The sequence below is a fragment of the Oncorhynchus keta genome, chromosome 2 (assembly GCF_023373465.1).
Source record: "Oncorhynchus keta strain PuntledgeMale-10-30-2019 chromosome 2, Oket_V2, whole genome shotgun sequence".
NCBI lineage: Eukaryota > Metazoa > Chordata > Actinopteri > Salmoniformes > Salmonidae > Oncorhynchus > Oncorhynchus keta.
In genome coordinates, this window is record NC_068422.1 from 46531327 (window position 1) to 46542942 (window position 11616).

The window sequence follows — 11616 nt, forward strand, 5'->3', positions numbered from 1 at the left end:
CCACAGAGAAACACCTGTTCACCATGGTCACCTCCAGAGTAAGTGTGTGTGAGGCGCACAGACATAGACACAGACACACACTCTCTCTCTCTCTCTCCCCACCACCTCTCTGCCCTCGTCTTACTGGTGGCTCAGCCTGTCAATCTCAAGAGCAAAACGCTAAGGAGCAAGTCAACACCAGCGGTGGGCAGACCTAGCAAGGCACCTACTCTCCTGTGATCCCCTCCAAGGTGAGTGTGTGATAAACACACACTCACTCACCCTCTCTCTTGTGAGGTCTCGCTCTCCTCCTACTCTCTCTCCCTGGTGTGATCGTCCCCTACAGGCTGTAAGTACAACCACATATATCAGGCCAGGGGATCAGCAGCGTACGTGGAATTAGTGTTGTGTTCAGTAGGTACAAAATGGATTGAAACAGGGAGGCACAATCGTAACCTTTCCCATGAGAAACAATCCTTTTATTTTTACGTTGTGGCTTAATGAACACCACCCAGTCTCTTCTCTTTTCTCATGACAGGGGATTGAGGAACTCCAGTGCAGAGACTTATGACATGGTACATGGTACAATGGTCAATAGTGAGCCATGTCTCATCACAGGACACTTTCATTCAGCTGTTGATTCTTCTCTTCACGCACACCAAAAAGAGAAATGTCTGTATTATTTATTGACAGACAGCCTTAAACTCCAAAGCCTTCTATGGTTGAAGCTTTTCAGTATCTTCTATTTCTTGTTTTATATTCTTTGTAACTCTGTAGTCAAAGTTTACTTCCTGCCTTGTAACTTTTGTACCTCTGGATACTTTTCTTCTTGAATTACTGTGACTTATAATGCCAATTTCCAACAGAGGAGCTTTAGGTGTTATTTCTGGGTGTGAAATAAGTAAAGGAAACCAAAATTATCCGTGTGTGTATGATATAGCCTTAAAGGGCTATATCATATGATATGTGTGTATGATATAGCCTTAAAGGGCCAATCCGGAGCTTCAACAATAACAAAGTGGACACCCTGTTGAACCATGTCGTGAAGCTAAACAGTGTTTGTTTACATTGACTTAATTTACAAACATTTGAGTAAAACAACATTATATCTGGGTTCTGATGGGGTATGATAGTTGAAGTAATTTTCTTCAATAATCAATGGCTATATATACATATAAAGATATATATATATATATATATACACTACCGTGCAAAAGTTTGGGGTCACTTACAAATACAGTGTAGACATTGTTAATGTTGTAAATGACTATTGTAGCTGGAAACGACTGATTTTTTTATGGAATATCTACATAGGCGTTCAGAGGCCCATTATCAGCAACCATCACTCCTTTGTTCCAATGGCACGTTGAGTTAGCTAATTGAAGTTTATCATTTTTAAAGGCTAATTTATCATTAGAAAACCCTTTTGCAATTACGTCAGCACAGCTGAAAACTGTTGTTCTGATTGAAGAAGCAATAAAACTGGTCTTCTTTAGACTAGTTGAGTATCTGGAACATCAGCATTTGTGGGTTTCAAATACAGGCTCAAAATGGCCAGAAACAAATAACTTTCCTCTAAAACTAGACAGTCTATTCTAGTTCTGAGAAATGATGGCTATTCCATGTGAGAAATTGCCAAGAAACTGAAGATCTTGTACAACGCTGTGTACTACTCCCTTCACAGAAAAGTGCAGACTGGCTCTAACCAGAATAGAAAGAGGAGTGAGAGGCCCCGGTGCACAACTGAGCAAAAGGACAAGTACAGTAGAGTGTCTAGTTTGAGAAACAGACACCTCACAAGTCCTCAACTGGCAGCTTCATTAAATAGTACCCGCAAAACACCAGTCTCAACGTCAACAGTGAAGAGGCGACTCCGGGATGCTGGCCTTCTAGGCAGAGTTGCATGGAAAAAGCCATATCTCAGACTGGCCAATAAAAAGAAAAGATTAAGATGGGCAAAAGAACACCGACACTGGACAGAGATGTTTTTTTTCTTTGCAGCTCTGCCTAGAAGGCAAAAACAAGGACTTTTCTAGGTGACCCAAACACACACACACACACACACACACAGTTGAAGTCGGAAGTTTACATACACCTTAGCCAAATACATTTCTACTCAGTTTTTCACAATTCCTGACATTTAATCCTAGTAAAAAATTCCCTGTCTTAGGTCAGTTAGGATCACCACTTTATTTTAAGAATATGAAATGTCAGGATAATAGTAAAGAAAGTGATTTTTCAGCTTTTATTTCTTTCATCACATTCCCAGTGGGTCAGAAGTTTACATACACTCAATTAGTATTTGGTAGCATTGCGTTTAAATTGTTTAACTTGGGTCAAATGTTTCAGGTAGCCTTCCACAAGCTTCCCACAATAAGTCGGGTGAATTTTGGCCCATTCCTCCTGACAGAGCTGGTGTAACTGAGTCAGGTCTATAGGCCTCCTTGCTTGCACATGCTTTTTCAGTTCTGCCCACAAATTGTCTATAGGATTGAGGTCAGGCCTTTCTGATGGCAACTCCAATACCTTGACTTTGTTGACCACAACTTTGGAAGTATGCTTGGGGTTATTGTTCATTTGGAAGACCCATATGCGACCAAGCTTTAACTTCCTAACTGGAATGCCTTGAGTGTCTTGAGATGTTACTTCAATATAGCCACATAATTTTCCTTCCTCATGATGCCATCTATTTTGTGAAGTGCGCCAGTCCCTCCTGCAGCAAAGCACCCCCACAACATGATGCTGCCACCCCCGTGCTTCACAGTTGGGATGGTGTTCTTCGGCTTGCAAGCTTCCCCCTTTTACCTCCAAACAACGAAGGTCATTAGGGCCAAACAGTTATATTTTTGTTTCATCAGACCAGATAGCATTTCTCATAAAAGTACAATCTTTGTCCCCATGTTCAGTTGCAAACCATAGTCTGTCTTTTTTATGGCGGTTTTGGAGCAGTGGCTTTTTGTTTTTTTTCACCTTTATTTAACCAGGTAGGCTAGTTGAGAACAAGTTCTCATTTGCAACTGCGACCTGGCCAAGATAAAGCATAGCAGTGTGAACAGACAACACAGAGTTACACATGGAGTAAACAATTAACAAGTCAATAATACAGTAGAAAAAAGGAGAGTCTATATACATTGTGTGCAAAAGGCATGAGGAGGTAGGCGAATAATTACAATTTTGCAGATTAACACTGGAGTGATAAATGATCAGATGGTCATGTACAGGTAGAGATATTGGTGTGCAAAAGAGCAGAAAATAAAATAAATAAAAACAGTATGGGGATGAGGTAGGTAAAAATGGGTGGGCTATTTTCCTTCCTGGCCAGCCTTTCAAGTTATGTCGATATACAGTAGGACTCGTTTTACTGTCGATTTAGATACTTTTGTACCTGGTTCCTCCAGCATCTTCACAAGGTCCTTTGCTGTTGTTCTGGGATTGATTTGCACTTTTTGCACCAAAGTACGTTCATCTCTAGGAGACAGAACGCGTTTCCTTCCTGAGCGGTATGATGGCTGCGTGGTCCCATGGTGTTTATACTTGTGTGCTATTGTTGGTACAGATGAATGTGGTACCTTCAAGCATTTGGAAATTGCTCTCAAGGATGAACCAGACTTGTGGAGTTCTACAAAATAAATTCTGAGGTCTTGGCTGATTTCTTTTGATTTTCCCATGATTTGAAGCAAAAAGGCAGTGAGTTTGAAGGTAGGCCTTGATATACATCCACCTCCAATTGACTCAAATGGTGTCAGAAGCTTCTAAAGCCATGACATCATTTTCTGGAATTTTCCAAGCTGTTTAAAGGCACAGTCTGTAAACAATTGTTGGAAAAATGATTTGTGTCATGCGCAAAGTAGATTTGCCAAAACTATAGTTTGTTAACAAGAAATGTGTGGAGTGGTTGAAGAACGAGTTTTAATGACTCCAACCTAAGTGTATGTAAACTTCCGACTTCAACTTTATATTCATATTTATCATTCATTTAACAGTCTAAAAATGTATGTAGTCATTCCTTATTGGTTCTTTAAAAACAAGTGCCATGTAGGATATGATTATTTAGTGGATATGTGATAACATATGATGGTGTTTTAGCTAGTTTGGCTGCTGTTTTAGCAAACTGGCCAAACTGGCAAACAGTTGAATAGATGAAGAGGCTTACTTTATGGTAGTTAGTTGTATGTACAGTACATAGATTAAGGAAAGGTTAGTGGTGTAAGTGGCTAGTTTGTGGAGACATCGGAAAGTATGCAATGGAAGTGAGTGATGCACAGTACTGTGGAAGTGGTACAGTACAGCATTGAGAAAGTCTATGCTTTATGAACAGAGTAGTTGGTATGTTACGATATGGTCCCGCCCTCTGGGTTACTGAGTGAGGTGTAGTGTGGTGAAACTGAAATGGTCCGAAACTCAACCTACTAGATTACTGGTAGGTGACCAATGGCCACCATGTTGTTTTCACGTATTCTTTCAGATTAGCAATAGGAACATAGAACCTGTTTTCTCTCTTAAAGAAATTCTCCAGCGATGAAAAAAAAGCAACTTTTTAAAACGATATTCCACATATATATACAGTAAAGTACACAAACTAAAAAGTAAAAATGATTTGAGTGAAATAGTGTTACGCAAATCAGGTGTTAAATTAGTTGAAAGGAGATTGGAGTGCCACAACGAGGCTGTTGGTGGTGTTTGAGAGAATGGATTGATGGAATAATATTGGACAGTGATTGAAAAGCATGTTTGCTGTTTCACAAGAGTTGTGGGCCTGTGAGGGCAAAGAGACATCTAAGAAAGTAAAACAGAGGTGTTACAGTGGAAGTAGGAAGAGTTTGGGAAGGTGTGACAGTTGACATGTTCCCTCAGAGGACAGGAATTTAAACCAAAGCATGACCCATTTATTCAATTTTGAATAACTGGAAAGCATATTTCTAGATCAGTATGATCATTTATTAGAACCTGAATCCATTTTGAACTGCTTGTTTCCTATGTGAGTTCTTGATGTATGTCATTCCCAAATGCAAGCTTATAATGCACCATCGAGAGCATTCTGACCAGTTACATCTCCACTTAGTATGGAAACTGCTGGGGTCAAGCTTCCTACCATCCAGGACCTATACACAAGGCGGTGTCAGGAAGGCCCAAACAATTGTCATAGACTCCAGTCACCCAAGTCATAGACTGTTCTCTCTGCTACCGCACGGCAATCGGTACCGGAGCTCCAAGTCTAGGACCAAAAGGCACTTTAACTTCCCTTGATAGGCTGTTCTGTGGTTGATGCTGTGGAGCTTAATAGGGCCTGCCGGAAACTGGCACACCCTCATTCCAGGTACGGAGGAGTAGGGGGAAAGGGGACATACAACACCCAAACCTGTCTAAACTAGTTAGAGGCACTTTGTGTTGCTTATGAGAGGGGGGAAACAATGAGATAAAAGGAAGTGTTTGAAAGGGGAACATGGGCAAAGCAATTGGTATTGACTATTGAAAATGCCTATTATTTATTCCTTGATAAAGCTATTTTTGTATGTGTATTTTGGTTCTTATTTAATGAAAAAAGAGAAACTCCAGCAAGAAAGTTCTTTGTCATTAATGTATGATGACAGTGACTTTACAGTAAGGTGTCCGATAATGTAACACTGACAAAGACTTATCCCAAAATGCTACCTACTTGTAAAAATGACCAGAACCAAACAATGTGAGCAAGCTGGGACAGGTTATCCATTGATAGCTTCTGGTGTTAATGCTGTAATGACCGCCTGTCTGGTACCTTTTCAAATACAATACTGTTTAAAAAGGTGAATCTCAACCTGACAATATGGCTAATAATCTCTCTATAACTGCTGATATATAAACTATTAACCAGTCTCGCTACAGAATTCCACTGATGTGCTATAACCTCGTATTTTTACTTAACTTTCTAACACTAGAAGGCCTTATATACAGGTTACCATCCTGAGATGGCTGCCACCTCTTAACAGCTCTATGTAGACTAGAGTATTATGAGGACCTCAACTTGACAAACAGGTTTGACGTAATGCCAAATGGTTTCAGAGCAGAGGTTGAGTCATAGTATCTACACGCAGGCCCTTCTCAGTCGACTGACATGATGCATTCTCAAAATGTAATTTTAGTTCACATGAACATGCTCAGTGAGATCTTTCATTCAAGGTCATAACTCATCTGTAATTCATCTACCTGAAGTATTTAGAAAGCCTCCTAAACATGACCCCATGAACACTGTAGCGTCGCAGATACTGAACATGTGACCAGAGGTGAACACACCCTGGTCTTTTCACCAGCATATCCAAATGGAGTACATTGGTTGAGTGTTAAAAACCGGTTCGGAAGCATACATTGTGGTTTGTTTCCACCCTACCCGAGCTCATCTGGGATCAAGTCAAGAATTGTGTAACTAGGCATGTCATGGAGAAGTAACTTGTTTACCTGCACTGTTGGGAGCTAAGAACAAGCATTTAGCTACATCTGCTAAATGTTTGTGACCAAATAAAGAGTTACAATACATGGATACGTATCACTCAAGACCAATACTAGCCATAAACTTGTTTAGGGGTGACCATGTTAACAGTTTAGACTTGGTTTGAGTATATTCCTCATTAGTTGGCATGACTGTTCCCCTCCCCCATTAGTTTGACTCTGCACAGTAATTTTCCATTGAGCCACCTTAAGGCTCTAATGCTGAACATTAAACTCAGTCTAAGAACCAGTGTCATTCTTGAGGCAGATAAATTGATCGTAACAAAATTGTAAGGCAAAGCAAAGGATACATTTTAAAACACTTTATTAATAGACAATGCATATGAAACTGTACAGTCTGCAGCATTCAGACTTCATTTAATAAAAACAATTCATTTAAATCAACCTGGACATGTATCCTGTGTTTCTGAAGCACTGTAGCTTTGCCATTTTACAGACATGAGGATTTAAATGACAACAGTTTATATACAAACATGCTTGTGGTAGTAACAGTGCCAAATAAAAAGACCAGTCCTTTACAAACGGCATCCCTCAAGTAACAATATTAAAAACAGGACAATTGCAAACAATGTTTTGTTAAAGGGCTATATACAAGCTGTTAATATTCCAGCGTAGAACCGACTGGTGAAGGGTTGTCTACAGGGCCTCCATCTCTCTGGGCTGAAAGGGAAAGCAACCAAACAAAACATTAGGCATCATGGGGCAATTGGTTTGTCAATATGCCAGTATGGTTTTAAAATTAGGAGAATGTCCTTACTATAATACATAAAACCATGACCATAACAGGAACAGCTTATAGACGCAGTGTTTCAAATGCTTCTTTAACCTCGTTATCAGAGGAACATGTTGGACCACTCACCTCTGCCTTGCTGTACTTCTGCTCTCGCTTCCTCGCAAAGAAAAGGACCAGCAGTCCGGCGACCACAGCCAGGATGACCACCACGATGACTGCGATAATGCCCCCGGTCAGCCTCTTCATGGTGAAGGTGGGGGCCTCCTCGTCCACATAGTACACCAAGATGTCCTCCATCTCCAGCTTCTGACCGTCCACAGTGGGTGCAAACTTTTCTTGGTTCGCGAACAGGGGCAGCACCTTGACCTGGTGATAACATGGAATTCAGAAGTTCAATAATCTGAGTTTTGATTTTATTGATTGTTTTATTTAACTGAGATCAGAAGACATATGCCAAGAGAGACCATTATATGCGTCACTGAAGTGAAACAGCAAAGGGAGGGGAGAGGTCATGACTTACGTCTTTCTCCATGTAGTAGGCCATACGCGATAGGTCGGCTTTGCGGTCTCCCTTCACCTTCTGGACATCAACGATGAGGATGCGAGCGTCGGGGTCATACTGCACCTCCTTCACGAGGGTCTTGTCAAAGCTGTAACGGGTCTCCATGGCATTTGCAATGGCACTGCAGGAGGACAAAGTTCAGTGAGTAGTTTCATGCACATGTTAATATTATAGCACTTGTGAAATGTAAATTTGACACGAATACCATGAAACGGACATAAATACTTACGCCTGCAACTTAGAAGTGTCCACGGCTTTGCTCACTTCCTTGTGCTTGAGCTCCAGGCGAACCCAACTGGAGGAGAGAGGGACGGGGTTAGATTTCAATACCCAGTACAATTGCCTAGTCAACAGAATTTAGATTCAGCCTATCACTTACCTTTTCTTAACTAGGCAAGTCAGTTAAGAACATTCTTTTTTATCAATGATGGCCTAGGAATGGTGGGTTAACTGCCTCGTTCAGGGGCAGAAAGACAGATTCAGCTTGTCAGCTCGAGGGATCCAATCTTGCAGCCTTACAGTTAACTAGTCCAACGCTATAACCACCTGCCTCTCAATGCACTCCACAAACAGACTGCTTGTTACGCGAATGCAGTAAGCCAAGGTAAGTTGCTAGCTAGCATTACATTTATTGTATAAAAATACAAATGGTATAGGGGGAAATAGTCCTATAATAACTACAACCTAAAACTTCTTACCTGGGAATATTGAAGACTCATGTTAAAAGGAAACAACCAGCTTTCATATGTTCTCATGTTCTGAGCAAGGAACTTTTACTTTCTTCGCAAACACTTTGTTTTTGCATTATTTAAACTAAATTGAACAAGTCATTATTTATTTGACTAAAATTATTTTATTGATGTATTATATTAAGTTAAAATAAGTGTTCATTCAGTATTGTTGTAATTATCATTACTATTTTCTTTTATATTTTTTTTAAATATCGGCTGATTAGTCGGTATCGGCTTTTTTGGTCCTCCAATAATCGGTATCGGTGTTGAAAAATCATAAATCGGTCGACCTCTACTAAATGCACATGATATAAACTTACTAGGTCTCCACAAGCTTCTCACACTTTAGGTTCTTGTCTCCCTTGTCAGTTCTGCGCACACCAGCACTGTTGACACACCAACACTCCTCAGTGTTGTTGCACTGTTTGGCATGGAAGGCACCAGTGGCCTCACAGATAGGGTCATAGATACCATCATTGTCCACAAAGGCGGTCTCGACTGGCTTTCCTCCAGTACGAGTGGACAGGTTGTTCTTAGCACGGTACATCTCTGCCTTCATCAGGTAGCATTTGGGGATCACTAACAGGGGGATAAGAGACCATAAGAATCATTCATAAGCAAAATAACACTTGATGAGAATGCGTCACCAGTTCCGGAAAAACAGTTTCTACCCACCCACCCTTTTTTTAAATGTAGGCTTGTTGTAATATTTATAACAGGAAATATTAAAAGTTTCCCAAGTGAGATTAATGTTGCTTGACATAGTAATGAGAGGGGTACTTGCATGTAGAGCAGTCCAGGTTTTGTGTTATACCAGTGTCAACCATAATGCTACACTGGCAAGGGGTGCCATCGCATGTAGCCCACTTCATACTTTCACATTTGCCTGTGGAAGAGAAAATTATACATGAGGCTAGTCTGAAATACACAATTGGTTCAGCCTGAAACTAATACTTGCAAAGTCATGCACATTTCTTTAAGCCAGAATGTTGTTTTTACATTTAAAAAAGTAGTTGGTTATTTGTGCGGTTTGCCCAACATCTGCCAGATATGAGACAAAATATCCACACTAAAAAGTTGTTTACCCGACATTTTAGAGACCCGGTAGGTAGCGGTTATGGTTCGGCATCGAGGTAAAGTTCGGAACATTTACACGACTTTGCAAGCATTCGTTTTAGGCTGTATATACACACACACACACACACACACACACACACACATTAAATGGTGTATTACAGCCTGACTAATCAGACGACCATGAGGCCAACCACAGGTGATGTAAAAAATAGACATGTTTATTATAGCGGAAGCAGTTAAAAACAAGTCCCAAAAGGAATTCCCATGGCGGGTGTAGGCCTACAGGTAACGTTAGAGAGCTTGAACTGGGCGTTGGTTACAAAGAACAATACCTCCCGACCCCCAAACTCTTTACCGCACCGAAACTAGTATCAGAGTATAACTATGTACAATGTATAAAATAAAAACATACAATTGTGTAACATGCAACGTCATTGTAATATTTTGGCCATAAACAATTGGTTTATCAAACCGAAATTCTTGATTTGGGCTGGCTGTCTAGGGCTAGGCAGCGAAACGCAGAGACCAATACAAAAAAAATAAAGTTTACTTGTTAGCTATCAATTTTTGGAACCAACTGCCTCCAACTATCAAAATTGGCTAGAGTATGGCTACTTTCTTAAACATTTGTAAATGTATGTCTTCTCATAAAAAAAAACATGTTTAATAAACATTTCCCTTGTTAAAATGCCTAAATTAAATCAACTTACATTGAGCTGAGGCACCCACTGCGAAAGTCGCAAGAAGAAGTGCAATCCAAATCGTCATGGTAGAAACCTTGAGAACAAATTAAATGTCCTTAGTAAACGTTGTGACCGTCCAGCACAAAGCACCAAGATGGAGTAAACACCTGAGCGATAGAAGGGTCCTTTTCTTTCCACGGGTGTGGCTCGCCCAACCAGTTGAGATTAACTCCAATGAGATCTTGTTCATCAAACAAGCACTGATACGGATTGGTGAGCAATGGTGTGTGTAATTCCTTAACAAATTCGATATCACCTGTGAGAACACTTAAACCATTGAATTTATCAAATGTAATACTGTATCCGATACTGACAGCTGTTGTTGAAAAATACTTTGATTTCTAAGAACAGTCCGTTTCATGACGTCGGCTAATTTAAATAATGAGGACAGGTTGTGGCGTTTTACCTGACTCGTCTTTTTCCCGTCATTACCATAGGAAACAAGCTCTCTCTCTCTCAATTCAAAGAGGCTTTATTGGCATGGGAAATATTTGTTTTATTATCAGCAATGTATGGTGTTTTAGCAATGTGCATATAGTTGTAGTACGAATATTGGGGGAAGATAAATCATGGTTTCCATGGACCCCAATGTTGCCCTAGTATTACACAGCTGATTCAAACAATCAACTAATCATCAAGCTTTCTTCTCTTGAGAGCCAGGTCTGATATGTTGACCTCTCTCAATATCAAGGCTATGCTCACTGAGTCTGTACATAGAATCTCTCTCTTGTGTATGTGTGATGTAAATGCCAATAAAGCCCTTTGAATTTAATTAAGAGTAAGAGCAAGAGAGAAAGGGGGCGAGAAAGATAGAGAACAATATCATTTAGAAAATACAAAAATGTATATAATCAAACTAAATTCATACCTGACCCCAACTGGATCAGGTCTTTAAAATTATTTATTTTATATCCAAGGTGGACCAGATCTGACCCAAATCATGTCTGAGCTGAGAGAGAATTAGATCCAAATGGGGTTGGGTCTGTATCGCATAAAATGCAGATTTATTGCCTCGCAAGCCAGCGAAATAGTTTTTACTTGTCTGACAGTAAACTTTAACTGTGCATTTTCAGTTGTATCTAAAATTATTTATTTGTGCTCTACAGCTTAGCATTTACATGATGACATCCCAGTAGTTAGATGTAGAACATTGAGGTTTTAAGAAATGTTTGCCTTATTTCTGTTGACCAAATATTTCAGTAGGATTTTTTTTTATGTGATAGCATGCCTGACTGCAAGCATGCTGCAAATAGTTAACTTTTGTCTGTAACCTAATATTCTGTAGGCCTATTGTTTTACTGAGCAACA

At 40.0% G+C, this 11616-nt stretch overlaps 1 protein-coding gene across 1 annotated transcript; it reads right to left on the reverse strand.

The window, feature by feature from the left end:
* Positions 1-6749: 6749 nt before the first annotated feature.
* Positions 6750-10597, reverse strand: LOC118401338 (tumor-associated calcium signal transducer 2-like). Its single transcript, XM_035798758.1, has 7 exons — positions 10276-10597; positions 9273-9374; positions 8809-9067; positions 7987-8052; positions 7716-7878; positions 7322-7561; positions 6750-7122 (listed from the first exon to the last, which is right to left on the reverse strand). The coding sequence occupies exons 1-7, from the start codon at positions 10331-10333 to the stop codon at positions 7099-7101; spliced, it is 912 nt and encodes a 303-aa protein (XP_035654651.1). The 5' UTR covers positions 10334-10597; the 3' UTR covers positions 6750-7098.
* Between the last annotated feature and the right edge of the window lie 1019 nt (positions 10598-11616).

Coding starts and splice junctions, on each gene's coding strand:
- LOC118401338 (XM_035798758.1), bottom strand. CDS start 10,333: ATGACGATTTGGATTGCACTTCTTCTTGCGACTTTCGCAGTGGGTGCC. Junction 9,068..9,272: donor AAACCTGGACTGCTCTACAT/GCAAGTACCCCT, acceptor TCCCCCTGTTAG/TGATCCCCAAATGCTACCTG. Junction 7,879..7,986: donor GACACTTCTAAGTTGCAGGC/GTAAGTATTTAT, acceptor GTCCTCCTGCAG/TGCCATTGCAAATGCCATGG.